This window comes from Scardinius erythrophthalmus (genome assembly GCF_964197995.2).
Source record: "Scardinius erythrophthalmus genome assembly, chromosome: 1".
Classification (NCBI taxonomy): Eukaryota; Metazoa; Chordata; class Actinopteri; order Cypriniformes; family Leuciscidae; genus Scardinius; species Scardinius erythrophthalmus.
The window spans coordinates 74,173,689-74,197,578 of NC_138221.1; the positions used below are offsets into that span (position 1 = coordinate 74,173,689).

Below are 23,890 nucleotides of genomic sequence, written 5' to 3' on the forward strand. Positions count from 1 at the left end.
ACATTTATTTTCAGTAGGGCCTAATAAATTTGTAGGGATGTAATTTCAGTATGCTTTCCCAACGCTATGTATTCAATTAAAGTTCCAAGAGGTCTGGTCTCTATATTTCCTTCCCAGCTGACACTAATATGCAAGTGCACAGCAAAATTCTATTCTAAAAAAAAAAGTCTATAGGCCTACTATACTGTTGTAGCCATTAAATAATCTCATTTAGTATCATATTTGTTAAAATATTATAATGTTATTTTTTTCCATCTATGTTGAATATGAAAAGTGAACAGCAGGAGTAAGATATGATGCATTAGGCTATATCGAGAGATGGATATGGAGTGGGTCAGACATGATTTTGACCACTTCATTAAGTTTTGTTTAGTAGAAAACCTTTCTTTAAAGTGAATTTCGTTTTCTATAAATTCTATCTTAATTTTAATCAATTTTTCATCAACCAATTGGCTGGATTTAAATAAGTAAGAGAAGCAAATATAACAGACACTAATCATGGAGGCGCCCGCGCGGTCACTTACATTGCACGTCAGCTGGAGCACATCTCATCCTCCTAACTTAACGAAACTCAGCGTATGCCTCACACAGACATGATAAATACATCAAATACACAAAGCTTGAAATGTCTTCAAACGAAATAATTCAAAACGAAAAGAAAAAGGCTACTCTCTGATTATGTCTTTATGTGCATTTCTCTCTAGGTGCGTTCACTACAAATATGGCGATCGTCAACTTCATCTTTGCAGTCGACACTGTCAGAAAACACTAGTTTATTGATAAAAATCAATGCACGCATCACCGGATTTACAAATACACATCTTGCTTGTTGCACGCACACATTATGTCGAAAAAACGAAATATTATGTTGAAATAACATTATTATTAATAATACATCTTTTAGAATATTTGATTAAATGCTGATTGTTGCGCTTGTTCAATTTAATAAAATTAAAACTTTATTTTTGTTAATTAAAATAATTGAAAATTAAATATTTAGTGGCCAAGTTTTGCTAATTTATTATATAGGCTATTATATGCCTATTGCCTATATTAAGTAGGTCATATTAAGACAAGGCATATATTAAGTTATTTTAGCTGTTATGAGAAAAATAAATCTAACGAAATCTAAAATCTAAATCTAATAAATCTAAAAAAAAAATGCTAACGCCAATTCAACATGCCAGAATAAAACCTGATTTTTGAACAATGCCTAACGCCACTCGGCCTGGTGTGCCAAAACACTACATTTTAAACTTCAATGTTTAATTCAAAACAATCTCAAAACGCGTTGTGACATTTTTTTAAAGCAGTAGCCTAGCCTATATACATTAAGGGCATTGAAACCAGGATCTTAACTAAAACGCGTTCCGCGTAATCTCTCAAAAATTATGCCACACTACTCCATGTATTTTATTTTTTTAAGGACTGCTTTTGAAATCACTATAAATTACTATGCAATTGTATCGCTCACGAGAGCTCTTCATTTATCTAATTCCTCAATAGAATAGTAAAAATATTCCGCGTCATTGCTCCTAATATCGTCTCTATTTTTAACTTTTGATTCTATTTTTTCAGTTCTAAAATTGATTCTATCTTTGGTTCTATTCTGTTGTAGCCTAATAGGCCTATTTATATATATGAAAAATATGCCTATTAGGCTTAGGATTTTATATTTAACTCACTTACATTTTAAAATACGGCAATTGCTGCTGTTTTGCACAATGTCCCTTTGCGCCACCTGGCGGTCATTTCGGGAACGACTTTGAAATGCGGCTGGTTTATTTTCGCCGCGGTGGTATTAGGCATTCTGGTTGTCCACCATCTGTATATAACGCGCCGGAGAGAAATGCACACTTCATATGGATTACATTTATGTTGTTTTGAATGGTTCTGTTTAAAAGTAGAGATTTCTGTGACAGATGTTTTCCTGTTTTTTTTTTTAAGGTGTGTGAGGCGAGTAGGCTACCTTATACGCTGAGTTTCGGTTCATGGATGATAGCTTAAGCTCCAGTTCAGGCGCTGGCGCCTCCGTGTCCTGATTATCTATTGTCTGCTATATTTACTTTTTATTTATTAAATCTAGGAAATTGGATAATGAAACACTGATTCAAATTAAGATACAATTAATACAAAACGAAATTCGCTTTAAAGAAAGGCTTTGTGCTTTCTGTTTGAGGTCTCTGTGGAAGTTTTAAAGCAGTCTTATAGCCTGTATTGATGGCTCGCAATATCGCAATATATATCGTTGGGGAAAAAAATCTCGCAATGTAATTTTTTCCCAATATCGTGCAGCCCTAATTTAAAGTGTGATGTTTGTGCTTGGAAGCTTTCAAATGTTCATGTTAACAGACATTAGCGCTCTAAAGTTCTCTGAAGTGTGGCTGAAAAAGCCAAGTAAAACTTTAAATAACCATTGAATAAAATTAAAATTGTATTCTTATCTGTGAAATAAGCATGTAACCCGTTTCAACTCCACCACTCAAAGAATTGTTAAATTGTTCTCCAAATTTGTTGCTTCATACCCCTCTGACACTGGGTAGTTGCGCCCCTGGTCTCACTCATCCTTGCAAAGCTGCTTCAGCTCAGTGACATTTGTAGGCTTTCCAACATGAGCTGTGTTTCAAGTCCTTCCACAGCATTTTAATGGAATTGAAGTCTGGACTTTATTGGGCCATTCCCAAACTTTAATTTTCTAATTTTCCGACCATTTTCAGATCATAGACTTTCAGAGTTGTACAGTTTTAGTTAATTGCAATCTTGAAAGGGATGTTGATGTCTAACATATTAAAGTTCACTGAGCCTTTTGTTTGCCTCCATATTCAATTGTCAGTTTTTGCAACTGACTTTAAATACATTTGTATGAAGAATAAAATTAAATTCAGTTTAAGGATTTATATTGTTCAGGTTTAACTGATTAATCAGCTGAATGTTTTCCTCTCTGTTCTAGACTCTCTAACTGCAGTGTGACAGAAGAAGGTTATAAAGCTCTGGCTTCAGCTCTGAGATCAAACCCTTCACACCTGATAGAGCTGGATCTCACAGGAAATGATCCTGGACAATCAGGAGTGAAGGAGCTCAATGATTTACTGCAGGATCCAGACTGTCAACTGAAGACACTGAGGTGAGACGAGATCAAATAATTAACTAAATTAGCTATATGCAGGCTAAATATTCATAACTAATATATTATTTTAGTTATATAATAAGCTGTACAATTTGTTGCATCAAAATGATCAAGATCAGATCAGATGCTGCAGGTTCTGTCATGATGATGATAACCGTAACACAGTTTAGTTGTGATACGAGCTACAGGTCAAATAGACATTATGGGTCAGTATATGTGTGCTGACATTCAGGAGTATACCTTGATAATTAACAATAATAGTTTTCCATCAAGCCCAGATTCACTGCATCTCTCTACAGCAGGTCTATGAGTCTCCAGATGTTCTCAAACATGCAGTTTCACAAGCCAGTTTTCTCTGTGCTGACGTTTCTCACTCCTCCTGCTTTAAAGACAGAAAGATCTTAATTTCACACTCTGTATTCATACTGAAAATCATGATCTAGTGAGCTTTTGCCCTTCTGCTCTGTGAGACCTTTCTGTTCTTATGCTTATGTTTGCTTAAGGACTGAGTGTTGCTCTAGTTTCTTTTAAATATATATTTATTTGTGTATTTAAATGTTTAAAGAAAAATTTGATATCTAAATAACTAACTTAAGCTTGTCTTTAAAACAATAATTACGTTTTTTATCATATCAATCATTTTTTGTAATGCAGTGGACATTTAGTTGATACCTGAATTGCCTCTTCTGCAGGTTTGTGAGTCCTGCTGCTGAGGAAGCCTGTCAGTATGTGAGTAGAGTTGTGGGTATAAACCCATTACTCCAGAGAGAGCTGAATCTGAGTGAACATGAACTAGGAGACACACGAGTGAATCAGATCGCTGCTCTACTGCAGGATAAACACTGTCAACTCAACACACTGACGTGAGTATTGCTCATTTATTTATTATATTTCTTTTAAGCATTTTTTCCCTCAGTCACACAGAGACAGAACAATTTAAAGTAATAAAATTAAACAGTCAATTAAACTATTAAGCTGCAACCCCACTTTTGAAAAATCCCCAGAATGTCACATGATTATGGCACTTTTTCATGTGTTCCCTATATGGACTAAAGCTGCGTCTGAAATCGCGTACTATGGGAGTAGGTACTACATTTAAATTAGAACGTACTTCGCGACCGTTAAAAAAGTACGCTCTATATAGTATGAATACGGGTAGTATGAATGGAGTCCGGACGTACTGGTATTACGGTTGGTATTGTCACGTAACATGCGCGGTCACATCAGCGCGGAAATTTAAAGAGCCCATTCCACTAACTGCACCAACTTAGAGCAATGTTTTTAGTTCTTCTTTCCACTTTCGTCTGCGTTTTTACATCGTTCGTGCTCACAATTCAGAGGAGTCGTCGGTCAGCTGCTCACAGATCACGCCTTTGTCGAGAGCTTTTGTGTAATTTCTCAAATAAGTTAAATATCATTTAGCCAATACATTTTACCTAAAAAAAAATAAAATAAAATGACAGATGACAGATACTGATTTTTGGTAAGGAAAAAGTAATTTATTTGCTTGTGATATTACCATCAATGAATAAACATGAATGAATCAATAGTATGCGTGTATCTCTGTTGATTAATTCATGGATGGCAATATCACAAGCAGTGTGTGTGTATATACAGTGCTATGCATAAGTTTAGACACCCATGCTAAAGTTGACTAAAAAGAGGAATAAAAAATCATATTTTGGAAACTGAACTTAATGCCTTAATTTAAAAAATTAGGAAAAATCCAACCTTTAAGGACACCAATTTTCTTTGTGAATGAATAATGTATCGTAAATAAATAAATGTTCTTCCTTAAAATACAGGGTGCATAAGTAAGTACACCCCTATGTTAAATTCCCATAGAGGCAGGCAGATTTTTATTTTTAAGTATTTTTATTTTATTTTATTTTTAGGATACTATGCGTCCTGATAAAGTTCCCTTGGCCTTTGGAATTAAAATAGCCCCCCATCATCACATAGCCTTCACCATACCTAGAGATTGGCATGGGGTACTTTCCATAAGATCATCTCTCAATGCAAATCAAACTAGCTATTAGGCTAACTGAAATAAAACCATGCCAATCTATGGGAATTTGCATTGAGAGATGATCTTATGGAAAGTACCCCATGCCAATCTCTAGGTATGGTGAAGGCTATGTGATGATGTGGGGCTAATTTAATTCCAAAGGCCAAGGGAATTTTATCAGGACGCATAGTATCCTAAAAAAAAAAAAAAATAAAAATACTTAAAAATAACAATCTGCCTGCCTCTATGGGAATTTAACATAGGGGTGTACTAACTTATGCACCCTGTATTTTAAGGAAGAACATTTATTTATTTACGATACATTATTCATTCACAAAGAAAATTGGTGTCCTTAAAGGTTGGATTTTTCCTATTTTTTTAAATTAAGTTCAATTTCCAAAAGATGATTTTTTATTCCTCTTTTTAGTCAACTTTAGTATGGGTGTCTAAACTTATGCATAGCACTGTATATATAATATATACAGGTAGGGTAACACACTGAGGTCAGATACAATACACACATATACACACACACATTCATATACATGTGTATACATGAAGACTTCAGATGTAAAAGAAAAAAAAATCTTCTAAAATGAGCATTTTTATCAAGCTTGTATATTTAGGTTCAGTAATTTCACTTTAATGACAATTAATAGGTCCTTTTCATTGTCATTTAAAGTGAAATAACTGAATATAAACATACAAGCTTGATAAAAATGATCAAACTAGAAGAAATTTTCAGATGGCACTTAGATGCTTTTACATCTTAAGTATTCATATATATGTGTGTGTGTGTGTGTGTGTGTGTATATGTGTGTGTGTGTATATATATATATATATATATATATATATATATATATATATATATATATATATATATATATATATATATATATATATATATATATACACACACATAAGAAATGGATCATATACATATAATACATACATACATATTATATTTATAAATAAGCCAACACAGAAAACAAAAAAAAAACTATAAACACGTTTACAGATTGTGAGCCCTACAACCTACTGCGCCAATTCTTCATCTATATTTTAAAGATGGAGCTGACCTCCGCTCCGACCTCCGACTTTCATGGTAGTCCATCCAGTCACTGATTGCGACCATGGGTGGAAAAAAAGCACATCGAGGTGCTGGTGTTCTAGCTACATATCACATATTTGAGCCTAATTTTTTACAAATTATTTACTTTAAATTTGGGTAGGAAAAATTCATGTGGAAATCCAAAAATTACTATCTTGTAGTACGCATGCTTTTAAAGAAACAGATTTTGAATTATTTTAAAGTGATGCCCTACAAATGAGATTGTTAGTAAGAAAGTCCCTTTAGATCTTTTAGAAACCTGTGAAGGTTACCTTACTGAAGCTGCTGACGTTCATTTTCTTCCCTCAAGACGACGTTTTAAAACTTTTGCTTTTGGTGGTGCTTTAAGCTCTATTATACTACTTTGTGCCAAAGTTTTGTGATTTTGTTTTAAGCTTTGTATTCTGTATCCATTTAAAAGTTAAATAATATACGGAAATAAAGCAAATACATTTTAAAGGTGTCTGGAGTGTGTGGGTATTTCTCTATAGTGCGGCACTCATATTATTCAGATATACCTACAATTTGCTAGTTTCAAAAACCATCTGGAATCTGCCACAAAATAAGTGCACACACAACACACTTTAAAAATATTAATTACTCAATTCCACATATTAAACACTTTACAACTGTAAATCCCTGGGAAAGTAAGTGTTTTGTAATAAAACTTGCTAAAACAGCATGACAAAATGAACTTACTAACAAATAAATGGAAAGAGAGTGTGTAACATTTGTTTTCTTTATTATTATTACTTTTTTTAGCAATTATTTCTAAAAGCTGAAGGAATCTTTCCCCTCTCTGGCCTCCTGTTCTCGTCTCTCCTCATGCTCTCGTCGCTCTTTCTTTTCTTTCCTCTCTTTCATTAGCCACTCTCCACTCTACAAGAACACAGGTGTGTTCATCAGCCCCCTGCAAAATCAACACAGAATTTAACATTAGTGATGAACCATGGTCAATCCATATTATTACATTAATATTAATGTTGCATGGACAAGTTGAGGTACACTTGATAACAGTAGCTTGCTACGTAGCCAACACATATTACATATCAACACTGGTAAAGGAGAAATAAAATTGCTGTAAAATAAAAATAAAAGTTTTGTAACTATCATTTAACTGCGAAACAACGTCGTTGTTTAAATAAAACAGTGTTAATTAGCTCGTTCTGTTCGGTAATAATAATGATAAAATTGTCAATTTTGCAGCCAATTCACAAAATTGTACCCTCGATTTACATTATTTAAACTTTTAACAAGTCAATCATTTACTTATATGATGTTAAACAAATACAATTTAACCACAAAGAAACAATAAGTGTTTTGTAAAGTATTTACACTTGAAAACAGCCCCGTCTCCATTTTCTGCCATTTTCGAATATAACGATGACAACTCCTCTCCCGCGGCATCATGGGCAGGGCCTGAAATTAACACCCGACCACACGCCAAATGCGGGTGAATTCTGCAATTGGTGGGTAACACTGTCAATCTACCTGGCAGCCAATGAGAATCGACCCTTCGCGGGGAGTTTGATTGACAGGCGATCTGGCCAATCATAATCCCCCGAATCCGCCTTTTTTTGTCCGACAAAGCAGTCAGGAGAGTTCAACGTTGGAGGATTTGAACTTGAAAAAACAGAGTGTACTGAGTAAGCCTACTGACATCTTTCCGCAGTTAAAACTACATTACTACTTATGTTCATTCATGTTTATTTGATGCTATAAATTAACTAGAAGGAAGAGATGATCGGTTCACGAGCAGCTTTAACTGAGGCACCACAGCGATCTGTCAAGACACATTACAGAGCCACAAAACGGTTACGGTAGTCTAAATTTCTTTAAAAAATTTAAAATTTAAATTTAAATTAAAATTTAAAAATGACAAAATTTTAACGTTGAGACTTTGTTTAATATCAAAAGTAACCTGGACTGTCTTGTCTGTCAGTGTGTTGTCAGTGTCTCTGCTGCGCGATGTTTTTCATTGCGTGAGATCATGGTTTGGCGTGAGCGCGGTGTAGCTTGTCGGACATAGCAACAGTAACTAAAGGGGCCGGGTCTTTGCGTTTTTTTTTTTGTTTGTTTGTTTTTTGAAACTGTTGTTCTTTGACATTTAAACCCAGGCTGCCATTTCGTTGGATTTTAGCTAAAAAATGAGGCGGCACATTACTGGAGTAGTAAAGAAAGCATCTGTGAAAGCAGCGCAGTTTGAGTGTTTCGGAACGTATATGTGGTCGGAGAGAAAGATGAGACTACCCTTCTCTGACTACGTTTGAATGTGTGAGTTTAAGTACAAGCGGCAACATTCTGATCTGAAAAATGAAGCCTACCCGGAAGTGCGCAAAACTGCAATACATCGAAAATCCGCTAGGGCGAGGTCCCAAAAGGGAGCAAATGTCTATAGACCACCATGTTAAAATCTCCGTTTTCACAGCATAAATTCATGTTTTTACAGGTTGGTCCCATGGACTTTTATTGTATTTTTCGATAGGTTCCGAGTGCCTGACAATGTTTGTGTTTTTCTAACTCGTTAGTTTAGATCGTATTTAGATATAAAATGTATGACAAATAAGGGCGTGGTTAACTTTGATTGACCGCTTGATTGACAGCTTAGGCTGCGCTACGGAGAATGACAACATAAGAAGCGCCATTTTTTAATACAGTTGAAATATAATACTACTGTTTCTGTATCATGAAATGTAGTTTTAAGAGTTTTTCAGGCGAGAATGTAGTTGTTTAAAGCTCAAATCTGTGGTTTATTTATAAAGATTTATGAAAATTGTATCCAGTTGTGAGATCCAGCGATGACCGGCGCTCGGCGCTCATGTACCCCGCCTGGAACAGCCTTTCCTCGGCTATTTGTTCGGACGTTTGCCGCTGACTCTGGCGTCTCTGTAGTGGTTAAACATGAGATATAATTTGTCCAGGGTATATACAGAAATTCTTAAGTTGAATTTAATACCTTTTAATACCTTTTTTAATACCTTCACAATATTTTTTAATACCAGCACGACTTCAAGATGCAACTGTAGCGGTATCTTTCCAAAAATAATAAAACATTTCGGTGATTATAACTTAACTTCAACCCTGGACTCAAAAACCAACACAGAGACAGATAGAGATTTGTGGCCGATCCTTTCTTGCCCTCTTTTTTTTTTTTAAGCTGTGATTTTACCACTTGATTTCATAGCTTTGTAAGATAAAATCCTTCTTTGCTAGACCTAATAATTATTTTGGTCTATAATCATATCAATATCAAAAAGTAGAATAAAAAAGTATAGCATTAAAAAGTTTATTTTAACTAATAGTGTAATTTTCTACCATAAACTGTACAATTGAATAAAATTAGCTGCCAGATAAAAAAATAGCTATTAGATAACTTGCTTTGCACTTTTTTTTCTGGTTTCACCTCACTCCAGTCTAAACTAAATGATTTTTTTTGGGGGGGGTAATGTTTCTACACATTATGATATAAATAACCTGAAAATACTAGTAGTATACATACATGAATACATGAATTGTTCGTTCATGTTACTTAACAGTGCATTAACTAATGTTAACAAATACAACTTTTGATTTCAATAATGTAGGCTACTAGTAAATGGTGAAATTAGCATTAAGATAGATTGATTAATGCTGTAGAAGTGCAGTCTGCAGTCTAACTTATTAATAGTTAATGTTAATGTAGTTGACTAGAGTTTAATAAATGGAACCATATAAAATGTTACCGATCTGTTACACACCGATTCAGACGTCTCCTGAGTTCAGTGTCGGACAGATCAGTTATTTTAACCATTCATTAAAGTGAATCGGTTCAAAGGAGTCATTAGTTCGTGAATTATGCGATGTGTCATTAGCGGACGTCTACGTGTTGTGTGACTATCCCGGCAGTTCAGGGTTCGAATTACGGGGGAGCTAAGGGGAGCTCGGCTCCCCTGAAAAGGACCTGGGCTCCCCTGAAAGCCTACTTTGAGACATTTAGGGGGAGCTCTAAAACACTGTCCATTTTTTTGTGTCGCATATAGATTTTGATTTTCTGTACATTTTTTTGTACATTTTGTACAAGGGAAAACTCCTTTTCTCGAGAATATTGAAGCCTTTATTTTAAAACGTATTGCAGCAGCACAGGCGAGAGCGCTGATGGGCTGTGCTGAGGCAACTGCACAAACCAATGGCGAGAAAGCAGAAGCACGCAATCCAATAGGAGCGCTTGGCGACCTGCCAGACTCTGCGCGCCAAATAGAAGAGTATAAATACAGAGAAAACTCGCAATATGACAGATCTAATCGACTGAAGCGAAAACACCTGACGTGAGAGAAATAGCACGGCAAGGCAACGCAGTACTCGTTCCCTTATCTCCGAGGTAAGGGAACCGAGGTTACGTAAGTAACCAAGTAACGTTACGTTCTGTACTGTTTACTGTAAAACTATTGTTTTAAATGCCCGAACATGCACCAAAAGCGTTAAAATCAGTCAGGGAGGATCGGAAAATAGGGCTCCCCCGAAAGCCACTTTGTAATTCGAACCCTGCGGCAGTTAGGACATCGCACAAGTTTTGTGTCAAACACAGAAAACATTTCATTACTGGATAGTTTTGTTTGTTTATTGAAAATGTGGTTTATGTCAGCTGAATGGGCGGAACGCTTTTCAGAGAACATAAGGCAGTGTATTTTAGCACAATTCACACCCAGCGGTAATGCAAGAAATAAATATCCGAATGCGCCACGTGAAACTTCGGTCTTCCGACCTTTTACCATCGTGTGTCAATAGATTTTGATTAATATGAGCGAGGGCGAGAGAGCAAGAGAGGAGAGAGTGCGCGCGCGCGCGACCGGGGCTCTTTCTCTCTGCTCATTCTTTCAGTTAACATGTCATGCACCCTGTCAGCGCAGCAGTCATCTACATTAGGCTACTCACCGATCAAATAAGGCTTTGGCGGGACAAAAATGCGCTTTGGCGGCCGCCAAAAAAATTCAATGCAGTAAAAACCCCGATGTCTCTTAAATGACTGAAATAGAAGCGAACTCGCGAACAGGTTTGGCAGCAAGCCAGCCGGGTAACTCACCCAGTTTGTTTCAGCGCGCGCGCGAACAAAAACCATGTCACATGATATCGCTCAGGTTCTACTCGCAACCTGTAAATAAATCCACGCGAATTTTAGAAGAAACGCCTGCACTTAACACAAATTGAAACTCATAGGCCTAGCTGGATAGGGGTTCGAAAATTTAATACCTTGACAGATGACATTTATTACTTTTTAATACTTTTTAATGGCCTTAATTTTGGCTAATTTCATTTACTACCTTTTAATACTTTTTACAACCCCGCGGACACCCTGTTGTCTTGTGTATATCTAACGGGCGATTTTTGGTCTCGTAAATCTATAATTTGTTCCCTGGCCAATCGTTTTGGCTGAGGGGAAGTTTCATAACTTTATAAGCTATTTAACTTTACCGTTGTATGGTTAGACTAGACAGAGCGCTGACTTTGTATGTTTGACTGAATTGTTTGCTTTATTTGTATAGCTTCTTGTAACTTTACCTTTTACTTGTACTTTTATAATAGCTAATATTGATAAAACTGAAATTTAACAAAAAGAGACTGGGTTGGGTTTTGTCATTTAAAATTTTAATACATGAATATGATCTGTAATGTTGTTTACTGCAAAATCTGTTGTTTAGTACAAATGCACATTGCCTGGACCATATTAAAATGTTTAATATTTTTATATTATATTTAAAACGAAAAGAGGCAGGTTTGTGTTTTATATTTAGTTTTTTTTAAATAGGCAAACGTTATGTGCAGTGAATATAATCAATACGCGTTGCCTGAACCACATTTGTGTGGCTATAATGTTTAAGATTTCTTTAAATGAAAACGAAAAGAGTTAGTATGGTGTTTTATAACATATTTCGTTGCCTAAAATATATACAGAGATAACCGGGGTAGCAGAGCGAGCTGAGTGACGCGCGCTGCGTCAGAAGGTGGGCGGGGTTAGGATTTCCCAAGATTTTCCAAGATGGCGCCGCCCACACCCCCCATAAACGGCTTCAAAACCGTTCTTCAGAAAGTCTATGGGTGACGTCACAGACGCTTTGTCCATATTTTTTACAGTCTATGGTTAAGTATTAAACTGTTGGTGAGATGAGATGAGATAATGCAATACTGACATAGGCTACAGTACAATGACAGTTGCACAGATGTTGGGAGTTGGGAACCGGTGAGAAAATGTCCGGTAGCCTACCCGGTAACTTTACCAGTAATAACCATAGATATCATATAAAGGCTAGATGTCTTGTGCGCGCTGCTGGCCATTGGAGGTCGACGTCCGCACACGGCGGCCATCATACCACAGTGTGCTCGCTCACTCGTAACATGGTGCATGTACTTTTAAATAACCATAACTTGCTCAGAGATGTAGCTATGACACTGCATACATATGAATAATTATAACATAAATGTTCAAGCATTCGGAATTATAGCCACGTTAATAGCGTTAGTAAGAAACCAAATATAATATATTGAAATAATATTTTAATAGTGCTTTAAAATATCCCCTGCTTGTCTAAGACACAAACAGACATCAACAAACAGCATATGAATCTCAACAATGGTGACAGTAAAAACTTTCATGTCGCAATGCATGCTGGGTTCCAGGACAGTATAAAACTCCCAGCATGCACTCCTGCATGAATGAATAATTAAAAATAAATTATTGCCACCACTGATGAGAGACATATGCAGATTTTTGATATCTCTGTGTTCAGGGCCGGCCCGAGGCATAAGCGAACTAAGCGGCTGCTTGGGGGCCCCCTCGCCACCAGGGGGCCCCCAAGCTAGTTTTTTTTTTTTTTTTTTTTTTTTTTACATATTAATTAACTTAAACAAATGACATAAATGAATGAATGGATTAATAATTCAAGACAAGAAAATTCTGATTTCATGATCAATATACCTGCCTACAACTGCTGCTGTGTCTGCGCAGTGTTTGAGTCATGCGCATAACCTCGCGTACATAGACAATTCGTGTGCAAAGTCACGGTAATATTAAGCCATGTCACAAAAATTTGATTTGATCAATGATTTATCCTTTAATTTTAATGATATTCAGAACAGAACAAGAATAAAAAAATAACTATAAACAAGCCAAAACGAAATAATTTAAAGCGAAAGTGAAAGCGGCGGGCTCACGTATCTCTCATTAGAATCAAAATGTTTCAACATTCACGATGGATTTGGATGGCAAACTATTCTTTATTATAGGCTTCTTTGTACTTCATCCACGTTCCAATATCGAGAGAAAAAATCATTCTCTTCACATGCGCAAAAATGTGCTTGAATTCCAATATCGAGGGAAAAAATCATTCTCTTCACATGCGCAAAAATGTGCTTGAAATCCAATATCGAGGGAAAAAATCATTCTCTTCACATGCGCAAAAATGTGCTTGGAAACATCACAGTGGAGCGGTGCTTAGGCTACGCAGCGCTGAATGGTACGAATTGTAGGCTACTACTGACTATTTAAAAAGAGCAGTGTACTTTTTATATGTTAGTTTGACTATTTTATTATTATATTTTATTACGGCTATAACGAACAGGCTGCGATGTCATTGCAGTGCTGGAATGTGTGTGTGTGTGTGTGTGTGTGTGTGCGTGTGCGTGTGTGTGTGTGTGAGGCGCGGGCGCGATCGAACAGTGTAAACAAAAACATACTCTGTCATACAAGACATCATTCAAACTGCAAAGTGTTGCAAAACGTTGGAGGATATTTTGTAAATTATTTTTTGTAGGCCTATATGTTTTGTGACAATTTGTTTTCAGAAGTTTCAAAGAGTTAGTAAAATAGTAAAGAAAAAGTTAAAACATTTTTATTTAAGTATATCTATTTTTTATTAAGTATTTATTTTGTATTAATACATAACCTCATTGTATTAATTTATAATGTAACATTATAGAGTGACATTGTGTCAATAATCGTCAAGCACAGGTGACTCCGCGTGGTGGGAGGGGGCCCCCAAATCAAATTCTGCTTAGGGCCCCCAAAAGGCTCGGGCCGGCACTGTCTGTGTTTCTACAAGACATTGTAGCTCTGTTTCTTTTTTAGGCTGTGCATTATGTGTTAAAAAAAATATCATCGTAATTTCTTACTGTAGTTTCACAGTGGTGGTAATATGACACTTAGTATAACACTCACTCACACGAATAGCATGACCCTCTCTAAAACAAGAGGAAATGCTTTATTGTTTACTTTATTGCTGACCTCTTTAACAAAAGAAATATGACACAATCTTTTTATGTAATATAAATTTAAATTATGCCAGTTCTCTTCATTTGACTGGTACCATGAATCTCATTAACATATTCTCTTTACTTGTTATGAATCATCACATCATGTGCTTTCATTATTGTTGTCTGCTAACCGTTAGGAACAGATTAAAAGGTCTATAAATGAAGTGTCATTGTTGTTAGGCCATATACTGCCACAGCAAATTGACGCAATTAAAGTTAGACAAATCAAAAACTTTGCAGGATAACCAATATCCCGACCGCTGCTCAAGAAAGGAGCGTGATTATATAAAGAGGAGATGTGAAAATTTCACAATGAAGGGTGATGGTGTGTTAAATTGTTCTTAAAAAGATAATACAACTGTGACATTTATTTACTAATATAACTACATTAGATGGAGAGTAGCATAGGTATGAAGGCCAAACTGGCCAATGGGTAAGAAAAATGTATACATATACATTACAAAACAAGTAACTGTTCTTCATAAACATGTAACTTAAGTCTATAGTTTGTTCTCCCTTCCTTAGATTGAATGTTCAGAATGTTGAAGGTGGGACTGTGTGGTCAGATGTTCCACTGTTGGCAAATACAGCTGTCCTGCATGCACATTTGCCTATTTTTTATTTTATTTTTTATTGTTGCTTTCATTACCTGTTAGCTAATAAATATGTTTGTTGAACATTCCCTGAATAAATGCTGTGGGTAATTCACTGGATCCATAAGCTATGGCTTCTCAATTTTCAACACTCTTTAGGAATATTTATGGAGTCTAGCCTACTGTATGCTTTATGCTTTAATTCATTCCTCAGTAACATTAAAATAAATAATAAATAAATGCTTGACATCCCTTTGACCACAGCAGTATTGCTGCTCAATTTAAATTAAGCCACAAATTGGCATCATAACAATAATCTGTGAATACACACGCACTCCAAAGACACAATGTCAATAGCATAATTTATTTAATGTACTTACAGTTGTCGTCAGATATTCAATTTCATTGAAACGAATGTAACAAAATAATGTGCGCGTGGCCTGTGTCGTGAAATCTTCCCTTAAAGGAGAACTCCGGTCAATTTTAACATTGAGCCCATTTTTTTGTACATTTGGAGTGCTGTCAGTACAGAGAACAACGACAAAAATCGGTGTTGCCTACACCGTGTTATCCTCTTTTTAAAATTTGCAAAGTTACAAGTGCCCAGCTAATGTGAGTGATTCCTTCAGAGTGAACACGGGTGAATACATACCTGTATTTCGGTCGAAGTCCAAAGTAGTCAATTGTCGAGTTCTCTTACGAGAGTCCTCTCGTACTGCGTTTTATTCAAAACGCTACGGGAAAAGTCTCTTTTCACGAAACACTGAAGCAAAAAATTATCCTTTAATTTTCATATATGTAAAACGCGTTGCGGCAGCAGCAGACAGCTATGGCGAGACGGCTTGCTCGCTCATTGGCTGCTCTGCGGCAACTGCTTAAGCCTATCGAGCGAGGCCTGAGATGACATCAGGCCAATGAGGGCGCTTCGCGCCCTCCTCGCCACTTCCCGCCGAAACGGGCGTGGCTTACCTCTATAAAAGGAGCTCGAGAAGGCTGACTCACTTGATTTTAATCTCTTCAGCGAAGCGCACGCATCGCTGGATCACGGAAGCAAGCGTCGTTCGAAGCAAGCACTTCAGCGGGACGAGCCCTCGAAGCCGCTGGCCAACGCCGCCTTCTACCGCCGTACCTGCTGCGCTTTCCGACGCCTATATCCTTTTTTGCTATATTGCTCTGTTTTCTGTGTGTGTGTGTGTGTTCGCTGCAACACTCACCCCTAAAAGAGCTGCGTCTTTTTCAAGACGCCTTCTCATGCAGCGCTCGCGCTCGCTGACGGCGAAATGCCCTCACTCCGAGCCAATTGCCTACGGTGACTCTGAGGACTCGCCAGGCATCCTTCCGAGGCTGCCCTTCCTGGAAGCGGACGGCGGGATTAGTTTTTCTTTACGTTACAAGAAAAGCTACCCTGCCTCCGCGCGCGTCATTCACCTGCGAAGGAGAAAAGAGTGTTCTCAGTCCCACCGTTGGTCGGTCTCACCTCTTTTCTCTCATATTTCTCAGTTCCCTGTTCGGCGACTGGAAATATTATTGCAGCAAGTGAGTCTGTTATAGCACGCTTGCCTGCCAGCAAACGCCGAATAATACATGTTGACGCCGCCTTTGCCGCCAATGCTTCACTCTGTCAGTCCCCTGAAGGCGACTGCAGAGATGCATTTTGCAGACAGCGAGTGCGTAGTACCCGCTTGCCTGCAACCGAACACCGTTTCTACGGTTCCCGTGCGTCACTGGCGAAAGGAGAATGGAGTGTTTTCAGCCCCGCTGAAACTGGGCGATATCCACTCTTCTCACATTCAAAGCCTACATCCCCCTGTGGCTCAGTGGCGGAATTATAGGTTTTCCGCATGGGAGACCGGAGTTCTAATCCCGGTCTAGCGGCATATATTTTTATGCCGCCAATGCTTCGCTCTGTCAGTCCCCTGAAGGCGACTTCGGAGATGCATTTTGCAGCCAGCGAGCGCGTAGTACCCGCTTGCCTGCAACCGAACGCCGTTTCTACGGTTCCCGTGCGTCACTGGCGAAAGGGGAATGGAGTGTTTTCAGCCCCGCTGAAACCGGGCGATATCCACTCTTCTCACATTCTGGCATATTTCAGGCGTCTGAAAATGTTAGTATTGCATGTCGTGCTTACTCGCATGCCTGCAAGCAAACGCCAGTGTGGATAATACTCGCGCTGACTTTGTCTATGTATCTTCACTGTGGTCCAGTGGTAGATTATTAGGCTCTCGCGCAGAGGATCCGAGTTCGAATCCCGGGTCTGCCGGCAGAAAATATTTATGCCGCCGAATGCAAATCACTCTGTTTGTTCCCCGAGAGGCAACTGCAGACGTGTTTGTTTTGCAGCCCACGAGCGAAGTCCCGGCCACGGCCGATGATGCTATATGTGTACAGAAGATGCCCACTGCTTGTGCCCATCCCTACATATTAGCACAGCCCTTCACACAGGGCCCGCGCTCATATATTCGACTCGGGTCAATCACGCACACAACATAGTGAACGTGCCCACTGCCTAGTGCCCACAAACACTATGTTCTGCATGCCTTGTGGTTTCTGTAAAGACGAAACCTGTGCATTCACACTGCTCAGGCAGACAGTGCACTCATTGCAGTAATTGTGCCCGCTCTCCCGCGCCCACACTTACTAACGGTCATTATATGTCCTACGGGACTCGCCCAGCCCTCCCTTGCTCGGTTAAACACCGCAGCGGGGTCGAGCGCAGGCATTCTGCCCGGCTACGGCCGATGGTGCTATAAATGTAGTCTCGATGCCCACTCCTCAGTGCCCATCACTACACATAAGCACAGCCCTACACTTAGGGCTCGCGCACATAAAATCGACTCAGGTCGATTGTGCTTCCAACATAGTGAGAGTGCCCGCTTCCCAGTGCCCACGAACACTATGTCTAACAGATCACAGGCTCTCTGTAAAAACGAGACCTGTGAGCGCGCGCTCTGCTCAGGCAGACACCGTGCCCAAAGCAGTAAATGTGCCCGCTCCCAGCCCACATCTACTCGCTCACATGAGTCCTATGAGACTTTCTCAGTCCTCCCTCACTCAGCTAAGCACTGTAGTAAGGTCGAGGACGAGCGTTCCGCCCGCTGTATTAAGCGCGCGCCCCGCCTCAAATGCCACAGGCATAATGCCTGTTGTATCCCCCGAAGCGCCTCTGTCGCACGGCGATCAGAGCGCGCTCCGTATCCAGCCCCTAGCCAGCCATGCAGAAGCATGGGCAGCGCTCCCAGGGGTTTCGGACTGGGTGCTAGGCATTATAAAGAGAGGCTTCTCGCTACAGTTTTGTCGACGCCCTCCCCGCTTCACTGCGCGCGTCGAAACTTCGGTTTCGTTGGAAGTAGCTCACCTACTTCGAGCCGAAATATCTAAACTGATAAGCAAAGGGGCGATAGAGCGCGTTCCCCCAGCTCTAAGCGAAGGGGGACTATACAGCAGATACTTTCTAGTCCCCAAAAAGGACGGCGGTATCAGACCCATACTGGATCTAAGACGGCTGAACAGAGTATTAGTGAAACACAGTTTCAAAATGCTCACAACCAGCAAAATTCTCGCGCATGTTCGCCGAGAAGACTGGTTCATGTCGATAGGTCTGAAGGACGCGTATTTTCAAATACAGATAGCGTCACACCACAGGCGATACTTGAGATTCGCCTTCGGGGGTCAGACATACCAGTATACAGTCCTGCCATTCGGCTTGTCCCTAGCACCTCGTACATTTACGAAATGCATGGACGCAGCGCTCGCTCCTCTCAGACTCAGAGGCATGCGAGTGCTGAACTATTTGGACGACTGGTTGATCCTAGCTCAATCACGATCACAGCTCGTGGAGCACAGAACCATTTTACTCGATCACCTCGAGAATCTTGGTATCAGTCAACTGGACAAAGAGTTCATTGAACCCCAGTCAAACGATTTTGTTTCTGGGCGTCGTTCTGGACTCACAGTCTATGACAGCGCGGCTGTCACCACAGCGCGTGTTGAACTTCCTGAGCGGGGTGACAGCGCCGCGGCGGAAAGACCTCGCCGCGGCGCTGTCACCCCGCTCAGGAAGTTTCAAAAGATGCTGGGTCTCATGGCTTCAGCATCGTCAGTTCTCCGGCTGGGCCTGCTCCGCATGCGCCCGCTGCAGTTCTGGTTGAAAACGCGGGTACCGCGCAGAGCGTGGGCGACCGGTCGATTACGCCTCAAGGTCGATCAGAGCTGTGTTTCAGCCCTGGCGCCTTGGACGGCGGACGACTGGTACCAATCAGGTGTAAGCCTGGGGACTTCCTCGAGAGTGAGGATGGTGTCGACAGACGCATCCACCTCGGGATGGGGAGCTCTGCTCGGGGGCAGACCGTTCTTCGGCCTGTGGTCGGAACGAGAAAAGCTCCAACACATAAACTGCCTAGAAATGCTGGCAGTGCACAACGCGATAACGCGTTTTTGTCCCCACATCAAGGACGAACACGTCATAGTCCGTTCGGACAACATGGCTGTGGTGTCCTACATAAATCGCCAGGGCGGTCTGAAATCCATATCCCTGTACAGGCTGGCGAAACGCCTACTATTATGGGCTCAGCACAACTTACGCTCGCTGAGAGCAGTGCATGTACCTGGGCTTCAGAATGTGGGCCCAGACAGACTGTCCAGGAACAATGTTCCCCCGGGCGAATGGTCTCTACACCCACAAACAGTCCGGTTGTTGTGGGAGAGATTCGGCAGAGCGGAGGTGGACCTTTTCGCGTCCCGCGAAAACGCGCACTGCCCCGCGTTCTTTTCAAAGACCGACAGCGCGCTGTCCCGAAGGTGGCCACGCTGCCCGTTATACGCTTTTCCCCCCGTCTCCCTCCTGCCACAGGTGCTGGAACGGGTCAGGGAAACGAAATGCCCAGTCCTGCTTGTAGCTCCGTTCTGGGAGAACCAGATATGGTTCCCAGTTCTGATGCAGTTGGCAGATATCGATCCATGGCCACTGCCGTTGAGGAGAGATCTCCTCTCGCAGGCCGGGGGCTCGATTTGGCACCCACACCCGGAACTGTGGTCCCTTCATGTGTGGGTGCTCAACAGATACCCGTTGGTCTCACAGAGGGAGTCGTGAATACCATCACTCAGGCTAGAGCGCCGTCGACACGGCGGCTTTATGCTTCGAAGTGGTCTGTTTTCTCCGGCTGGTGTACAGCTCGGCGCATTTCACCCCTCGAATGTGAGGTAACGGAGGTTCTCTCCTTTCTACAAGAGCTGTTGGATAAGGGCAGATCCCCTTCCACGCTCAAAGTGTATGTGGCGGCTATTTCAGCGTTCTTTGGTTCAGCGCTGGGTCAGTCACTGGGAAGGAATGATTTAGTCATCCGCTTCCTCAGGGGAGCTAGGAGACTGAATCCGCCCAGACCTCCTTCAGTTCCTTTGTGGGACCTTTCTACGGTCCTGGTGGCCATGAAAGGTGCCCCTTTCGAGCCTATCCAGTCTATTAGCCTCAAACATTTGTCTTTCAAACAGTGTTTTTGATGGCTCTCGCTTCAGTGAAGCGCATAGGCGACCTGCACGCGCTCTCTGTGAGCCCGGCGTGCTTGGAGTTTGGTCCTAATGACTCTAAAGTCATACTCAAACCTAAGCACGGCTACGTGCCGAAATCCCTCAACACGCCCTTTCGGGCTCAGGTCATTTCCCTGGCTGCCCTGCCGGCATCGAGTGAGGAAGGGGACTCGAGTTTTCTTTGCCCTGTTAGGGCTTTAAGAGCTTATATGTCCCGCTCTGCTGTCTTCAGACAGACAGAGCAGCTCTTTGTCTCGTTCAGTGGACGTTCCGAAGGAATGGCTGTTTCGAAACAAAGTCTATCCAGATGGATAGTTGACGCCATAGCGCTGGCTTATACTGCCAAGGGCATTCCATGCCCGTTGGGAGTCAGAGCGCACTCTACGAGAAGCGTTGCTTCTTCGTGGGCTTGGTCCAGCGGGATTTCCCTACAGGATATATGTACGGCGGCAGGCTGGGCCTCGCCGTCTACATTTATCAGGTTTTATAACCTAGAGGTTCCCGCCTTGCAGGCTAAGCTTTTGTCGGTGTAATCCGTTCAGCCGTCTAGTCAGACCGCTGAAACTCATGCGCTATGCGCTACCGACTATCTTGGGCAGAACTGTGTAAGACCCACATTTTCCGCATTAGTTCAGGTTCCCTACCCTGTCTATGTGATGTTATACTTGCGTCTGTGGACATGTCTATTCTACGACGCTACAGTTTAGGGAATTAAGGCTCCCACCCTTATTCCCTGACTCTGTGTGAGTCAATCTGGTGATTATGCACTGTGTGCCTGAAATAGCTTCCGGTGATCAGTGTTTTTTTATCCCAGCACGCACGGCGTTTTGCAAGGGGTTCCCGTAGCGTTTTGAATAAAACGCAGTACGAGAGGACTCTCGTAAGAGAACGTACTCGGTTACTAACGTAACCTCGGTTCTCTCTAGAAGAGGGAACGAGTACTGCGTTCTCTGCCGTGCGTACGGTTCACTCTGGTTCGCTTCGGCGATCAAAATCAAGTGAGTCAGCCTTCTCGAGCTCCTTTTATAGAGGTAAGCCATGCCCGTTTCGGCGGGAAGTGGCGAGGAGGGCGCGAAGCGCCCTCATTGGCCTGATGTCATCTCAGGCCTCGCTCGATAGGCTTAAGCAGTTGCCGCAGAGCAGCCAATGAGCGAGCAAGCCGTCTCGCCATAGCTGTCTGCTGCTGCCGCAACGCGTTTTACATATATGAAAATTAACCCTCTGAGGTCTGAGCTGTTTTCTGGGCCCTGGAGGTGTTCTGACATGCTCTGACATTTGTGGTTATTTCTGTTACTTGTGACATTTTCATGGCTAAAGTCTAATTACACTGTATTCAGCACAAACTCTGCTACAATAATATATCAGCAGAATGTATGTAAAAGTTTGTAGTTTTGAGATAATGACATTTATGCGTGGTTTGTGAAAATACAAAAATAAATTCTCACTGAAATAAGGTCATGAAACCCATACTGATTATTTCTTCACAAGACTTTTGAAAATTGTATCACGTAGCCTAGAATATTTGCTCTAAAACTATGTGAGAATCACCCTGACTGCTCATTCAGAAAAGACAATATATTGATTTAAAAATTTTACGACGTGTTTTGTGTTAGAAAGCAATATGTGAAGAGGCGGATCACCTCATTAATATGAAAGCTTTCCACACCTGAGAAAGACAAAGAACCTCCCTAATGGCCCTATTAGGAGCTTATCAGGGCCCATCATTCTGACCACCCTTGCACAAAGAATGAGGAGATTTAAAAAAGAATGGCTTTTAAAATTGTTTGGATTTATTTACAACACAACATAATCCAAAGATACACAACAAAAAAGCACTTATTGAAGAAAGAGACCTTTGTGCCATTCCTAAAAACATTGTACATACCTTTCATTTTCTAAGGTGTTTGATTTTCACTTTACCATGTTCATGTACAGAGACATGTACTGTGAATGTTGAAGTCAGCAGGACTCAGTGGCATCTGGGCCCTGAAAAAAAAAAAAAAGTGAACATACTGATATCAAGAGAAAGGCCTGCACGATTTTGGGAATACATTTTAGATTTTTCTTGTTAAAATTGCTTTTTAAAATTCACAGAATACACACTCACACAAATGTTTCCAACAATATATAATGAACACCAGGTTTGTTGTGCCTTGTAGGTATAGGCTATGCGCAGTGCTGCATAAAATAATAACAATATAGCAGCCTATATATATTTTCAAAAAGATTTCAGTAACAACTAAGCTAGAGAAAAATATATTGATTATCATGTTACTTCAAATGTTTCCATTCGTTATGATGATATGAAATGAGATAATAGTAAAAACATGAAGCCGTTTGGAGCGTTTTGCTTTTCCAAAATATGATACATTCAAACGCGATCGCGATCAAAAATATGATACATTAAAACGCGATCGCGATCAAAAATATGATACATTAAAACGCGATTGCGATCAAATATAAAACATTATGGTTAGGCCTACCATATACATAGCCTATCTACGTTTGAGCAGATATCCACAAACACAGTAACAGTAAACACGGGTCTAAATATTATAATATTCACCATATATCTAGCAACAGTTCAACTGCAATGTGAAATTTATGCAACAATAGCAAACTAATATGTAAGAATTACTTACCTTATCTTTCTTGTCTTCAAATATCGTTCTTCTTCTTCTGATGTAAATCCAATGTAAGCTCAGGCACGTCTTTCAAACTCGACGAAAAGTGAAGTGAAGTGTTTTGTTGTTGAGGTAATGAGGGCGATCGCGTTCCATGTGGAGATTTGCATGTGAATATCTTTTGCGCGAGTGGGCGTGGCCGAATTAAAAATAATTAGGAAGCGTTTGAGAAGCTGGAAATCTTGTTGGTTTTATACAAATTACTTAAACAGAGAATATTTGTTTTCGTTTTGAATCCGATCATTTAAAAGTACACACTTAAATGTTTATAAAGGTGTATGGCTCATAAATGTGTGACAAGTATTCGCTGAGTTTTGTTTCAGTTTATAGACGTGCTCAAGAAAAAAAAGTTCACCGCGACGGAGAGGCAGAACGCACACACTGTTTATTTTCTTTATTTTACAAAAGCACAATGTTTTGATTTGATTGGAAGTGGACACATACAAAAGTAGAAATACCACAGATTCTTTTTTTATATTTATTTTTTCTGTATGACCATAAATGACGGAGAAATTTAAGTTTATAGTGCTACAATGTGGAGAAAATCCAGCAAAACGCGCC

General features: G+C 40.3%; 1 protein-coding gene across 3 annotated transcripts in view; it reads left to right on the forward strand.

Moving 5' to 3' along the window:
- LOC308689805 (NACHT, LRR and PYD domains-containing protein 12-like) overlaps window positions 1-23,890 on the forward strand; it is a 75,772-nt gene that overhangs the window by 19,767 nt on the left and 32,115 nt on the right. For all 3 annotated transcript variants that reach the window (XR_014030065.1, XM_081363815.1, XM_081363816.1), the window contains exons 9-10: window positions 2,951-3,124; window positions 3,820-3,990. Coding sequence is in view for 2 of the 3 variants with exons in the window: in XM_081363815.1 (XP_081219941.1) it covers window positions 2,951-3,124; window positions 3,820-3,990 (345 nt within the window). In the remaining variant the exon portion in view is untranslated. The remainder of the gene's footprint in view (window positions 1-2,950; window positions 3,125-3,819; window positions 3,991-23,890) is intronic.